General features: G+C 35.7%; 1 protein-coding gene across 1 annotated transcript in view; it reads right to left on the reverse strand.

Moving 5' to 3' along the window:
* The window catches only part of LOC125689991 (protein eyes shut homolog), a 702258-nt gene that overhangs the window by 430660 nt on the left and 255316 nt on the right, over positions 1–16282 (reverse strand). The window contains exons 19-22 of the mRNA XM_048937860.1: positions 10732–10991; positions 3412–3508; positions 2358–2465; positions 1583–1728 (exon numbers count right to left, since the gene is read on the reverse strand). Coding sequence (XP_048793817.1) covers positions 1583–1728; positions 2358–2465; positions 3412–3508; positions 10732–10991 — 611 coding nt within the window. The remainder of the gene's footprint in view (positions 1–1582; positions 1729–2357; positions 2466–3411; positions 3509–10731; positions 10992–16282) is intronic.

A 16282-nucleotide genomic window follows, 5' to 3' on the forward strand; every position in this document is an offset into this window, starting at 1 on the left:
ATTATTCCTAGAGACAAATAAAGCGTACGTTCCGTAATACATTTTAAGGGTGAAAAAAATCACTCATTGTAATTAAGTGATGAAAAATCTATCATTAATTTTTAAGTAATGATTCAGTGTTTATTTATAGTCATCCAGATTATCACAGCACCATTATTAAGAAATAAATTACACTAAATAACAGTAACAGTTGCCCTTATAAATATAAGGAAGAGTAAAGAATTTTTAGCAATAGATAACTTCTTGTATGAGAAAAATACTACAGCTTATTAAAAAAAAAAAACACACAAAATAGTAAAAATAAAGGAAAAAAACACGTTATCCTTGTAGGTTGAGCAAGGAAAATGAACTCAAATCAAACTTGTAAGTTAAATAAACGTTGTAACATACTTGCAGATGCCTTGTTCCTTTTCAAATCAGAAGTCTGCAATACAGATATTTTGCCTTTTGTGAATAACTAAAGGTGAAGACAGTTCCTTCAAAGTCTAGTAGTTATAATTTTTAATGTGCAGCATCACTACATTACTGCAACCACTAATGAACCAAATTTCTATGATACTCAAGAAGTACTATTTAGAACACAGTCATTTCTGAAAATAATGTTCTGAGAAAAAAATTGCTTTTAAACTTTTAGACAAGGGAGTTACATGGATTTTACTAAATTTTGCTGACATGTCAAGAAAAAACTGAAGAGTAAAGCATGTGTGAGATATAAATTAAAGTTTATGACAAAGGGAATGTTATACAACCATATGTATTTTCCCTGAACTATTCTATCTGTTCTGCAGAGAAGACACATTCCTCTTAGCCTTTGAGATGCCTAGAGAATCATTTTTAATCTTAGGAACTTATGTTATATTCATCACATGCTGAAATGAGTACAAAATTCATTTTATGCAGAACATATGCAGAAATCTTGCAATTTGAGGCAGGCAACTATCAATACTTCTGCAAGAGCAATTATATGACCCCAAGTATATTCAGATAGCTTAAGCTGGATATATCAAAACACTAAGTATGAACTGTTCTGCTACATGCAGAAATATGAATTACATGCAAAGCATTAAAGTAAATGTCAGCATCAAATTTGAATATCTAATATTACACTAATTTCGTATATTTGTACCCATCAAAATTTTTGGCATTAGTTCTGTAAAAATGTAATGATTAACAGCAACACTGTCAAGTCCAACATGTTGGCAACGTCAAAGTACTCCTACGGTTACGTGCAAACACAGATGATGAGGTAGAGTCTATTGTGTTTGTAAAAATTACTTTGTACGTGCAACAATTCTCTATTTCTTGGCTAACTTCAAAAACCAGCAATTTTCTTTGCACTATTCAGTCTCTTAGTGTGTTTCAGCTTAATGTGCAGGTGATTAAAGACGACATAAATCAACCCTAAAGGTACGTAACACCTTGAGCTCCTTAGCAAGATCAAGGTTCTATCTGAATTAATATTGATTTATCCTCCAAAAAGCAAATGATGCTGTGTCCTTTTCCTTCATTTAGTTGAGGCCATCGCTATAAAATTAAAACCCAAGAAAAAGACCTCTCCACTGTGGTAGGGAACAAACTATACCTGTGAATCCAGGAGAACAGAAACACTGATAGCCTCCAAGCCTGTTGATGCAGCTTCCTCCATTCAAGCAAGGCAGAGTTTCACACTCATTTACGTCTATCTCACATAGAGACCCATAGTATCCAGGTGTACAATTACAGAGGAATCTTTAGAAAAGAGAAAATCTGGTCACTCAACAGTAGCAAATAACACAATCTATCCTAATATTCTGAAGCTGTATGTTCTTGATGTCAAGCTCTCATCCCTAATCACCATTCATATTAAAATAATTAACAGGCTCTTCCCATATGCATGTTTCTAAAGCAAGAACAGATATTCAGTGCCTTTTTCAGGTTAGTAGGAAAATACTGAACAATAATTTTAGCTGGACCTACCCAAAACCACACAGAGGCTGATATCTTGACACAAGTCTCTGAGAAACTGTAGCACTGTAAATACACACACAAGACACAGTATTTCTCTCCCAATAGCACTTTAGTAGTAAGCAGTTACCTTAGAAAATGTCATTCCTGGACACTCTCTTTTCTGAGAAATACAGCTATCTAACTGAAGATCAATTATGTTATTTCATTTATTTCAAATTTAAAAGAAAAAAAAAAAAGATCAGATCACCTCAGAAACAAAAAGTTGAATCAGCAGAATTTGCCTTTTTTTTTAAATAGAGAATCCTTGCCAAAGGTCTCATCTTAGCCTTAACGCAGGGAAGTAGACTTCATAGATAAAGAAATCTATGGGGGGGGGGGGGGTGGGGGGTCATTTATTGATAGTAACTAACCTGTTTATGAGGTCCAGACAAGTCCCACTGTTTTTGCACGGTCTTGATAAGCATTCATTAATCTCCACTTCACACAGTGTCCCAGTGAAGCCATGCTGACAGGAGCACCTGGCAAAAAGGATGTCACTGTTTTACTTTTCATTTTACCATAAAAAGATTCCTGAAAAACACGTGGCATATTTTTGGGAGCTATGAATCAGCTCCAAAATTATGTATTTTTTTCTGAACATTAGAAAGTACTTTATCTAATCAAACTTTGTAAGTACAGTAAACTTCAGCATAGGAAATAATATTTTTATCATTATTAGTTGAGGACTACAGATTCTGTGCTGATCCAGCTGCAAAGGGACTCAGGGCTGGCCTTGACTTGAGGTGGTTTTTACTTATTTTGAGAACTACCCTGGGACCAGCTGACTGCTGCCTCTCCTACTTTAGCTTCAGCTCTGGAATTAGCACCTACAGTGAGAGTATAACCCACTGGGACACTCATGATGTTACCCCTGTGTGCTGGGGGAGCTGATAAACAGCACTGAAGAAATAAATCATGATAAGGAAACATACAAAAATGGCTTCAATCAGGTATAAGACTGAAGACCACAAAACTACCCTCTGGCAAAGACTTTCAACTACCAGTGATTTACAAAAATGCTGCCAGTTCTTGAGTAAGTCTGATACCCCTGGTCCCAGTATCCAGACAGACTTTGTGAGAAAGACCATAACAAGCACAAGGGCTATATAACTATGTTGTTATAAGCTGTTTTATATTAATTTGGACTAGGAATATTAGTTTTATTGTAACCCAATTAGTAATAGCTGTATTTATGTGTGATTAGATTGTTAAGGTTTTCATCAGCCTAACAATAAATTCTTTTTGACCACAAGAATATTTTAAGTGTAACTTAACATGTAATGTGTCAAACTTATCATGAAGAAAAGATGCATTACATAATTGAAGGCCAGCAAACATAATACAAGCAAAGGACTGAAATAATAGCTAAATGATAAATATTCATGTATCATACTAGGCATCTGTTGCTCAAGTAATTTTCCTCACCTGTAACTGTTAATGCCATCCACACAGAGGCCTTCATTCTGGCATGGATGGGAGATGCACTCATCACTGTTAACTTCACAGTAAGTACCTTCATATCCTGAAACACAGATTATATGAAGTATGAATTACTGAGTTCCACCACATGATTTGAAAATAAGGGTCACAGATCCTCTTGTAAGTTGGGTTCTCTGAGATCAGGACCAATTTTGAAAATGCAAGTGCTTAAAAAACCTCGGACAGCACAGAAACTATTAGAAAAATAGCTGAGAAAAAACATCAAGTCCCTTTCTTGCGGTTGCAGCTATGTATCTGTTGTTCTGTATGCTGACTTTAGCTTTCAGACCCTTAGACTAGCTCCTTGGCTTCACCTCAGACCTGCTCCACTGCTGTACGTTTCACTGGTGATCTGGCATGCCAGGCTAATCATACAGATGGTTATCAGTCCTGCTCTTCTCACCTCATTCAGGTCATCAAGATGGGATCCTTGATGGTGAGGTTCCTGCTCTGGCATGCTTGATAAGAATCTCAGTTCACCTTTGCTTTCAGAGCAGCCCACCCTCACTGCTCTCTTATTCTAAAATAAGCTGCAGTAAGTGGACTCCATCCAAAACAAATTTTTCTCCAAATATTTTCATTCAGAACCTTCAACAAATTCATTTCCAGAGACTAAAGAAGCTTTATCATACTTCTATGAGCCAGAAAGTTCAGATTTGTATGGAGCATCTGGATACTGTGAAATGTAATTGAAAAGTCTTTCTTGGGGTGTGTAGAACACTATCAGAAATGAAAACCTAATAAAAATCCAGAGCATAATGAAAGTTTAGAGAGACCAAACTTATCTAAGGCAGTCAGAAAAAGAAAAAAATTAACTGATTTTAGGATTTAGATGAAGAAAATATGTGACTCATTAAGATTTTATATGGAATAACCTCTTAAACTTTCAAGATGCTATGTAATGGAGGAGCATGCTTCTCCTATTTAAAATACCACAGTTGTCACCAAAATACAGAAAAAGGAAATTGGAGACATTCATCAATCTGCTTCCTCATGACATATCCACTTCATTATGGATATTTTATAGGCTTTTGAGGTAAATAACACTGAAATGAAAATATAAAACACCATTTAGACAAATACTTGAGTGCGGTAGCATATGCTATTCCAGTCCATAGCAAAATATAACTACCTTGAAAGACATAAGTGAAATAAACACAGAGAAGGCATGGCTTTTTATTGTATTTGTACTGGAGAAAAATATTAGCTTCATTACAGAATTTAACCATCAATTTACTACATTATGATATAATAGCTGTGTGTTTAAGCTAATATTGAATCTTGCCTTTTTAACTCTAATTCACTTATATCTTTTAAAAAAATCAATCTCATTTTTCTTAATCATGTATGCTGAAGCTAAAAAGACATTGAATTATTTGGATAAAAATTTAATCTACAACTTAAAAAAGCAGCCTTTGAATTTATGCAGAAACTCAAAGTTAACCTTGATGGCAAATTTTACAGAACATTTCAGCAAAAACCTTTTGCCTCCAACTTAAAGTATTTAGCAGAACATTTAAACCTACTTAAAAGGACATACAAATATTATCAGTGCTATTTAATTCCATTTTACATGATTTTTGCATGTCTATTATAATTTATTAAGTCTGCTAAAAGGATGTGTCAATCAAAGCACAGGTTAATTAGCCAGTTTCACAGAGAAACTTACAGAAATAAATAGCACACAGTACATTGCTTGTAGAAACAAGATAGATCAAATCACAAAATATATACCATTATATTAAGATCAAAATATATGTAGTGTTTATTTTATGACTGTATTTGGACATAACACAATATACATATACACAAACATAACACAATCATAACACTTTCAAATCCAAAAGAATATTCAAAATGATCACTAAGCTTAAGAAAAGAATTACCGTGGTAGTTTATTTGCTTTAAGACTATGAGAGACTCCTGGGTCTAACCTCCATGGACATGCAGTTCTTGTATTTTACATGGTAGTCAAATTTCATTTAAAGGTCACTGCAACATATTAATATATTTTCTGTAAGTTACAAATACTGTATACATATACCCATGATCTTCTGGGGGTATTTAAACTAAAATTAATTTACAGATGCAATTTTTCTGTAATGCAGAGGTTTTCAGTTTATTTCACTTGGGGGAAAAACAGATGTTTGAGACTTAAAATGACTTCAAATACTTAAAGGGCCAAATATAATTCTGAACCTAATATTTTTATTTGTAAAGCAATTTGAATATCTAAGTAAGCATTCACTTTGTGTAGCCAACAAAATAAAACTTAATTGGTAGTTTATATGGCAAATATACTTTATTCATTTGAATCACAAAAAAAGTCATTCTTATTTTAAGCAAACTATTTTGTAAAGCAGTACATTACTTAAAAGCCTGAAAATATGCATGTTTCTGTAATGTATTGTTACAGTAACAATATTTAGTACTATATTTAACAAAGTAATATGCACATTTAAATGCAGCAACTTTCTGCCTTTGCTAGTGCAAATCAGTCAAACTAAGATCTGGACTGTAAATCAATACCACATGCAAATGATTTGTTGCAGCTCTCCAGCCATATACTTTAAAAGGTAGCTATTGCAGATTTCAAACCTGAGTGACATATTAAAAATGCGATTTTTGACCTTAACGGTTTTTTTAAATGTGCAAAAACTAAAAGCTTTCTGAACTCAGTTCAAATTACTCTGAACTTCTAAATGAGAAGGAATATCTAATCAATAGAGAAGAGCAAATGGCACACTCTGGCACTTTTGAAAACAGAATTCCATTTATCCATTAGCCAATTCATGGGCAGCTGTTTAAAGTTTCCAATATTGAGTTTAATAAATTACCCTAATAAGGATGGATAATCAAGTTGTTGGTATTTTATTTTTTTTTTTTTTCATAAAGAGTAGTCAAATATTACTGTAAATCTGAAAATTTAGAAACGAGTAAGAGGCAGACAGAATCTCATTGATATTACGAAGTTTCAAGTAGGATCTTCCTTATAGAGCAGTTATTCACGTTATGGAAAACAAAATAAGATATAGGGATACAATACTTAATTTTAGATTCACTTATTTATCATCAAAAGGAAAGACCTTTAATTATTTTTGAGGAATTGAAATATGATGGCTGCTCCAAAAATAATACCTCTCCTACTGGTCACAATGTCAGAGGTAGATGGTGGTGATATGGCAGTAGAGGGTGAACCTTCCTGCATTCAGTTACATTTTGTTGCTGCCTGACAGATGGCGGCAGTGAGGCAGTTTGACAAAATGGAATCTGACACAGAAGTGCCTATGAAGCAAAGGTCTGTCAGTGAATTACTTCATGCAGAAAAAAATGCACCATTCACATTTGTGTTTTGCTGAATGTTTATCGAGACCAAAAAGAGAATATGAGCACAGTGAGGTGGTGGGTGATGCATTTCAGCAATGACACCAGCATAACAGCTGTAAAACAGTAGGTCACCTTTGCTTATGCAGAGTTTCTCGTTTCAGAGAAATACCACAAAATTTACCTTTCCAGGCAACAAAGAGGACTTACGGGATTCTTTATGAGCTTTATGTATCTGCAGAGCATTGTGGACTTTATTTGTAAGTATCTATTAAACAAGGTTTGCAAGCAGCAGAGATATCACAATAAACTAATTCATACCTATGAAGTCTTCGCATTTTTAGGCACAGTGCTTCATACTATATCAAAATACATATTGTTGAACTCTTGAGTGTTACATCAGGTAATTCTCTGAAGCAGCTTGCTTCACTATTAGCTGAATCACTGTTTATTGCCTGTGCTTGTTGTGGTTTAACATCAATATGTAACTAAGCTCCATCACATTACTCTCATTCCTTCTCCTTATCATAACAGGAGAAAATACTATGAAAAAACTTCACAGGTTGAGATAAGGACTGGAAGATCACACACCAGTTACTATTACGGGAAAAACAAATTTGGTATAAGGGAGGTTCATGTAATTTTTTGCCTATTGCTATTATCAGACTAGAAAAGTAAGAAGCAAAAGCAAAATTATGTTACCTTCCCTCTTCCCCTCGCCTTCTTCTACCTCCTCCCTCCAGCAGTGCAAGGAAATGGAGGCTGCAGTCAGTCACAAAATTACAGAATTGCAGGGGTTGGAAGGAACCGCAAGAGACCATCAAATTCAATGCCCCTGCTAAAGCAGATATTACAATAGATTGCACAGGTAGGCATCTGGACATGTCTTGAATATCTCTATAGAAGAAGACTCCACAACCTCTCTTGACAACCTGTTCCATTGCTCTATCACTCTTACTGTAAAGAAGTTCTTCTGCATGTTATTACAGAACATCCTGTGTCCAAGTTTTAAGGCACTGTTCCTTGTCTTGTCACTACACACCACTGAGAAGAGCCTGGCCTCATCCACTTGTCTCCCACCTCCCTTTAGATATTTATAAACATTAATCAAATCCCCTCTCCTTTTCTTCTTTTCCCCAAGCTGAACAGATGCAGGTTACTCAGCCTTCCCTTACAAGGGAAATGTTTCAGGCCCTCTATCATCTTCGACCATAATACTTCATTTCTGCTGCTCCTTCATGGTCACTTCTTTGCTCCTGTCCCATTTTGGGTCCCTCTCATGTGCTGCTGTCTTTCTCCAGCTGATCCCAGGCAGACTTTCCACAGGCAGCAGCTCTTCAAGCACTGTTCCAACATATCTCTGTACCACAGGGCCCATCCTTCAGGAGCTGCTCCAGCACTGATCCCTATGGGCAGCAGTTCTCCCAGACCACCTGCTCCACTATGGACTCATCTCCACGGGCTGCAGTTATAGCCCAGGGCTGCTCCTTCAGGGGCTCTCCATGAGCTGCAGCTTTCTCCACACCACATCCACTGCTGCACTGTGGGCTCTTCCATGGCTACATGGGGGGGATCTGCTCTGTATGGTGCCCATGGGCTGCAGGGGTAGGTATGCTCCACCATGGACCTCTTCTGGGCTGCAGGATGCTTCTGCTCTGCTTCTGGAGCACCTTCTGCCTTTCTCCTGCACTGCACTGACCTTTGTGGCTGCAGGGTTTTTCCACTCACATTCTCTCAGTCTCCCACTTGCAGTTGTGCAGCATTGTGTCTCTGTCCTAAACCTGCTCTCTCAGAGGCACCCTCAGCATTGCTCAGGGCTCTGCTCTGGCCGTGGTGGTTCCCTTTTGGAACAGCTGGAGCTGGCTCTCACCTTATGTGTGGCTGCTGCTGTGATCTTCTCAGAGGCCACCCCTGCAACACTCTGCTACCAAAACCTTCCCACAGATGCCTAATACAGCACACATCTAGAAAATTTACAAAATTGTGCAGGCAGTTGACACAAGTATTAAATATCTTTTTCATTCTAGGTTAAAAAAAAAAAACAACAACAAAAACCCTTCATTGCTCATTTACATCATGTCATATGCTGCTATATTTTGCAACTCTTGATAAAACAGATTCAAACTATCTAATTGACTGGATAATTAGCTACATACCATGCAAGTCTTTTAATCAGAATGTCATTGGTACTAAGTCAGGTATCTTGGAATATTCCAACAATGTCAGTTGTGATTACCCTTTGTAATCAGATCTGTAATTCTGGCAGGCTTATCAGGAGAAAAAGGGATACACATTGTAAAAAATAAAAATAAAAAGAGAAGAAGACACCTGAGAAAATGTATTACCATAAAATGCCTTCAATTAGATTTTTATATTTTACTGTCTCTCCTGTTTTGAAACTCCTTAATAAGTGACGGTGTTTCTTTGAGCACTATTAACTCTTCATAAATTTTGCCTTTTAGCCCTTTTCAATACTGAGATATTTTTAGTTTTCCAAGATTTGTTAGTTATGCATTTTAACTGGTTCAGATCTCTCCAGCTAGCTCCCTGAAGATTTCTAAAAATTCCCATTTAAAAGTTTCAAGCATCCTTGAAGATTCCTTTAAAGTTCCATTACAATATTGGCTGCAAGGTTTTTGTATTCTTAAGAAACTGTTTGCAAGTATGTTTGGAGGAAAAGATTCGAACTACATGACTCCTTACAGATCTTCCCTGAAAAAGTCTTCAGGATCAAAATACTGTATTGAAAGCTGTTTTTTTTCTTGATTTCATAGTGTTCAGTGCTATACTTTCATTCAATAAGTGACTCACACACTTTCTCAGTGACTTTTTTCAACTCTGTAACTTATGGTAATCTTAGTAGTAAAAAACCCATGTTATAAAGATAACATTTTCCCTGCATTTTTGCAATTCAGTAAGCAATAAGATGAGTGATAATACTGCAATGTAACACATCAAATATTGTATTTGCAATCTTTGGCTTCTAGTACTCACCTATAACCTGACTATTTTTATGTATTTTTTACGCATTGACTTCAATATCCTACTTAAATTCCAAATTCATTAATTCCATACTTACTATTCTCTCTACTGCAGTTTTAATTAAAGTATTCTTTAATTCCCATACTGAATTTTATAGAGATGTTTAGCACAGCTGAACTATTCCACCTTAGAATTTCTTGTACACTGCAGGAGAGATTGTGGCTTTTAAGCCATGGGCCAGGAAAGCTATAAGTACTTGCTGTGTATGAAGACAGAGAGCAATCTACATTTTCAGTCACTTAAGGGAAGATTATTCCTCTGATGGGCCAGATCTTCCAGACATCTCAGCAGGAAGAGGAACCAATTCCAACCTTGTCCAATTTTTGCACATCTTTTAGAGATGTTTTGCACAGTTAAACTGTTCCTCTGCTCTGCATTAGAATTTTTTGTACACTGCAGGAGAGGTTGTGGTTTTTAAGCCATGGGCCAGGAAAGCTTTAAGTATCCATTGTGATTCTGGCTGTTGTGTATGAAGACAGACAGCAATCTACATTTTCAGTCAAGGGAAGATTATTCCCATGTTGGGGCAGGTCTTCCAGACTTCTCAGCAGGAAGAACCAATTCCAACTTGGTCCAAATTTTGTACTGATTCAGCCTGCCTGTTTTGTCAATTTGGTCTATCAGCTCTGCTGATCAAATTCATCTCTATCTTTTTAGTAACAATTGATTTAAAAATGGTAATTCTGAATACTGGAGTATGAACAACCATAGATTTAATAAGTATTGTAATACAATAAATTAATATTAGGCAAATTGACCACTATTTTACTTGCTATAATTCATGAAGATTTTATGTGCTTTGAAAGGTATACATTTTCAATGAAAATAATAAGTTCAACATGTATTTGCAAATATTCTGCAGTGCAGACAATAAAGAATGCTAATTACACCAGCTCTTACCTGTTTTGCAAATGCACATGGGATTTCCATCAGCTTGTGCCAGGCAAGTTGAGTTGTTTATGCATGGATTGTAAGGCAGTTCACAAGGACTGAAGCGCTGATGGCAAAAGTCACCAGTATAAAATGGAGGACAGATGCATACAAACTGTCCCTGCTTAACAGATTCATAACAGGTAGCTCCATTCAAGCATGGTTCAGAATCACATTCATTTATGTCTTCACTGCAGTCTGGACCTGTCCATCCTGCTGTACACAAGCATCTGAAGAAAAAAAAAAGAGGCAACACATTGGACAAAGGAAAACCCACAATTTATCCCAATTGATTCCATATATTTATATAAAAAATAATCAAGAATCCACTGTGAATAGCTTTTTTACTATCAGCTTGCACTACGAGAAAAAGTTATGTTGAGGTTCTTCTTCCACAGTTCATTTATGTGAAGACAAAATGAGTTATTGTGAGTCACTAGATTTATCCACTTGAATTATATCTAGTTTATTTATGCTGGCAGAATCACCTGTGAATCTTTTCTAAGCTGTTACACAATAACAGAAATTGTCAAACATGGAATACAATGTTCTTCTAGTTTCAGGAATGGAAAGACAACTTTTCATATGTGTGAAATCTCCAGATAGGTAGTCCACTGTTTAGGATGAAATGTGGCAGGCAACACTCCGTACACTTTTAAGAAAGAAGGCAGTTGATCAAAAGCACAATAAGAATTAAGAATCTTTTTTTCATGACATTCCCTTTTTCTGAATGTCCATGTGAAGGGCTGATGACAAAAAAAGTCTACATTTTATCTCGCCATTAAGAATTTACTTTCATGAACTTGATAAGTATCTGTTTTTATTTGCAACAAGAATATAAGGTTCTAAAAACTCAAAGATTACAATTTGCTAATAATTTCAAAGTTTACAAAGAAAATTTCCTCATTAATGCAATAAATGAAGATTCTGTTCTGCATTCTACATATCTAACTAATGAATTCAACTACTCACTGCCTGCCTATTTAAATATGATTTGAGCATATTCAATCATTGAAATGAAACTTGTCCAAGGCACAAAATACTAATGTAATGCTTCTCTGTATCAAAGCAAGACATTATTAAAGGCCTTCTTGTTTTACAAAGTTTTTTTGATAATATATTTAATTTTTTCATATATTTTTGAGCCTTTAAATGCCATTATACATGAAGAGTATGCACTTTGAAAAGTATACATCCTTTTTACTTTCACTGAAGATAGCAGTAAATTCCACATTAATTTGAAAATATTTTGCTCTACAACAGACAATGTGAAAGGTTAACTACAGCAGCTTTTACTTGTTTTGTCTGAGGTTGCTTCCAGGCATTAAGCCATTCAAATATAGCTTGATAGTTCTACTTTGATAAAAGAATGTTTTCTTAAACAATAAGAACATTCAATGGAGGGCGCAGGTATATTTGCCACATAAAATGAGAACTTGGACCGTTTAAAACAAACTGAGTGTTTTCTTTGGAATGTTTAATTTTCTGTGTGATTGGTTTGTGGGGTACAATATCCATGCTACATCAAATGAAATGGTTATTACTAAGGAACTTTATCATTTCAAAGTCTGGACTCCTTCAGCAATGAAGACACAAAATTAGGTTACTGCGTCTTATTAATGGGAAGAAAAATAGTCTTTTCTAAAAAGACCATTTCATTCATTACATTAGAAAACCAAGATGATTTTTAGGCTACTTGAGCAAGCAAGCAAACAAATAAATACAATTTGTTATTTATGATAAATATTTACATATTTATATATATACACTAATAAGAGTCACTGCTCAATTTCTGCCAATTATACCAACTTCTAAACTCACATAAAAAGTTCTATTAGTGCTAGCAAAATATCATTAATGTTTTCATATAGCTGTTAAGGAGCAAAATGCAAGTATGAGAGATATTCTTTGTGTTTATTCCTTAATATGTAAACTTTCAATTTCTTTTTTTCATTGATACTTGGTATTTAAATAACGACAAGCTTTATAAAAGCAAATCTTCACAGGGCCTTTCTTATAAGAATGTCAGTATGTGTGAAAAGATGACAAAATTTAAAATTAAAAAGCAACAAATTGCTAAATAGAGCATATTATACATCTCCAGAACAACTATGGAAACATAAAACTTATGTTACAGTTATGCAAATGGAATCTTATGCTTTCCCTCTTTTAAAACACCTGTTTAAAAGAATAGTAATAAGAAGATAATTCATCAGAAATATCAAGAATGGTGTTATACTCTTTTTGCTCTACTCTATCAGTTGTGAGAAGAACCTGAAACTTATTGAAATGGTATTCTAGTTTTAAACAGCAGAATATTCTTTTGAACAGAATAATTTATAGCATTTTCATAAAGAGGAAGCATATACCAGCAGATGTAATATGACAAACAAGAATTAAACTGATTTAAAATTCTTAATTTTAGTTAATTACCCTTCCTTCAGAATCTGTATTAAATATTTCCTTTTGAATAACCAAATTCAAACACATTGATATTCCAAAATCAAATACACACAATTATATTCTTTAAACTATTTATTTAGGTTATAATATATATCCATATATTGTTTTAAATGTGACTTTAATATAGAGATTAGCTTCTATAAATATAATACATTAACTTTCCATATAGATTTCTCAAAGTTAAAAATGGTGAGATCCAACTTCATTACCCTCTGCAATTTCATGAGGAGGGGAAGCACATAGTGCTGGTGCCTTCTCCTGGGAGACAATGACAGAACATGTGGAAACACCACAAACCTTCAGGGGAGGTTTAGACTAAACTATGGGAAAATTTATTTACTGTAAGGGTAGTCAAATACTGGAAAAGGATTCCTAGCAAGATGCTTGATGCCCCATGCTCGTTGATGTTCAAGAGGCATTTGGATTACGCTCTTATTAATGTGCTTTAACTTTTGGCTAGCCCTGAAGAGGTCAGGCAATTGGACTCAAAAACATTTGAAAGTCCTTTCCAATGTAACTCCTCTATTCTACTCCATTCTAGGCAAATCATAGGCAAGAATTTTAGGAATCACAGAACTGAGAATGCTAGAAGATGTCATTAGCTGACCGTCTGTGAAACTATTACTTTGTGTAGTAGAAAAGAACATTCTGTGCAGTTTTGGGTGCTGCAATATAAGGACATAAAACTGTTAGAGAATGCCCAAAGGAAGGCTAAAATTGTGAAGAGTCTTCAGTGCAAGATGTATGAGGAGCAGCTGAAGCCCCTTGGTTTGTTCAGCCCAGAAAAGAGGAAACATGAGAGAAAAGAGGCCTTATGGGGGGAGTGGAGTGATCAGTGTTGATCACTCTCTGGTGACAGTGGCAGGACCAGTGGGAATGGCATGAAGCTCCATCGTGGGAGGATCAGGTTGGGAAAAATTTCTTCACTGAGAGGCATATCAGGCACTGGAATGGTCTCCCCAGAGACACAGCAACAAGCTGATGGAGTTCAGGAAGCATTTGGACAACGCTCACAGACATAAGGTTTGATTTTTAGGTGGACCTGTGTGGAGCCAGGAGTTGGACTTAATGATCCTTTTGGGTCTCTTCCAACTCAGGATATTCTATGCTTTTATGATTCTAGGTTGCTGGGAATAAGGGTCAAGAAGAGCAGGTTGTTCAGGTTTGTGCCCAGTTGGGCTTTGAGTATCTCTAAAGATTGGAAAGCTCATAACCACTCTGAGCAACGTGCTGCAGTGCCTGGGTCTCCCTCACAGTCAAAAAACATTTTTTTTGTGATTAAGTGAATTTCATCTTATTCACCTCATGCCCATTTCTTTTTGTCCTCTCACTGGATTGCACTAAGAAAACTCAGGCTCCAACTCTTTCATTTCCATCCACTCGTTATTTATACACTTTGCTAAGAGGCATTCTGAAGCAAAGACATCTTTACAGCAACCTATTTTGAATCTCAGAATTCTAAAGTGTCCTTCTATCCATTAGAAAAGCCTACTGATGTGCTCATTCCTACCCAGTTCAGCTAAAAAATCTGGAAAAATATCAAATCTTAACAAAAGCAGTAATGCAGATGATTACACTTGAGCAAAACACGTTCCAGAAGGAACTGTTCTTGCTTTCAAATATCTTACATAAGAAAAACAGAAGAAATTGGCATTTTGAGCCCTAGTTCCATACATATATATATCAAAGTACTTGCCTTTTCACAGATAACATCTGCACAAAAAAGATGATACATGGATGACGGAAAAAAAAAAAGAAGAAAAAAAAAACCAAAAAAACACAAAACTACCTATAGTAGAACTGTTCTTTCTTTAGGGGCTCAGTCAAAGCTACTAGAATCCTGAACCGAACCCACGATAAACTGTGGCCATCATTCACCTACCTTTTTATTTGATAGGATCTTGATTAGAATGGGCAGTACGTTGAGTGAAGTTTAGGTCAGCCTGTTAGCTATACAGTACATGCAGTAATGGTCCATTTTATAGCTAGTTTGTATTCTCTAGCACATCAAATCACGTCAGCTAGCAGCATGAAAAGCTGCAGTGCTCAATAACAAATTTAATCCTTGTAAACTGGAGGCTATTGATTGTCTGAAGTAGTAAAATGAGAGCTTGCTTTCTACACATGTAAAGTTTTGAATTTAGAAAACTGTCAGTAACATGCATCACAAAATTCTGGACATATATTTGCAGTTACTATAGAGGCCTCAAAAATTCATTTTTCTTGCTCTTATTTCCTACACAAACATTTTTCTTCTATGATAGTTTAAACATTCTTTGGTCCTCAGACAGTTGTGACCCATCTTATGTACTCCATCTTGCACCTGTAAAAGCCCCATTATGAGGCTATCTCTGATATTCATTTGGTGCTACTACTTCTCCATTTTTCTATGCCACTCCTAAATGCTTGCCTCAAATTCCCACATCTCTCCTACTTTCCTCCAAATTCCATCTTGAGTCTCTCTTTATCTTCACTCATATTCCTTCTCAATTTACTTTATTCTGAAACTCTCCATTTGTAAGCCATTAAAGCCACTGCTTTAACCCCTAGTGCTTCAGCCCACTGATTTCTGTTACCCCTACTTTAACTTCATTTCAGCCCCTGTGAGGTGAGTCTATGCCTGACAAACAACAGCTCTTGATGTACAACAAGCTGAGGGATTAAGAGAGCACTACAAAGCTGCAGCTGGTAACCCAAGAGAAGGAAGTTAGTTTTTTACAGGAAAACATAATGACCAGAACAGCGTATGAGTAAAATCCCTCCCACATACCTGGGGCTCTCCCTTGTAGCAAAAACTTCCAGATGCTGATATTTGTCATGACCTCTGTTCCCATCCCACCCCAGTTCTTCTTGAGAAGGACTGAAAATATTGACCTCAGGACTCAGACATTGGCACTGATCGTAACACAGAGAGAATGTTTTGACAGTGACTAGCTTTCTTGCTTAAGAGTTTTAGTAGTAATACTGATGCTTTTCTGTATGAGATCATTTTGACCATTAGGCTGTTAAAGCTCTCACTGGACTAACGATCAATTCTTATTGATACATCCCTCCACTT

Source organism: Lagopus muta, chromosome 2, assembly GCF_023343835.1.
Source record: "Lagopus muta isolate bLagMut1 chromosome 2, bLagMut1 primary, whole genome shotgun sequence".
NCBI lineage: Eukaryota > Metazoa > Chordata > Aves > Galliformes > Phasianidae > Lagopus > Lagopus muta.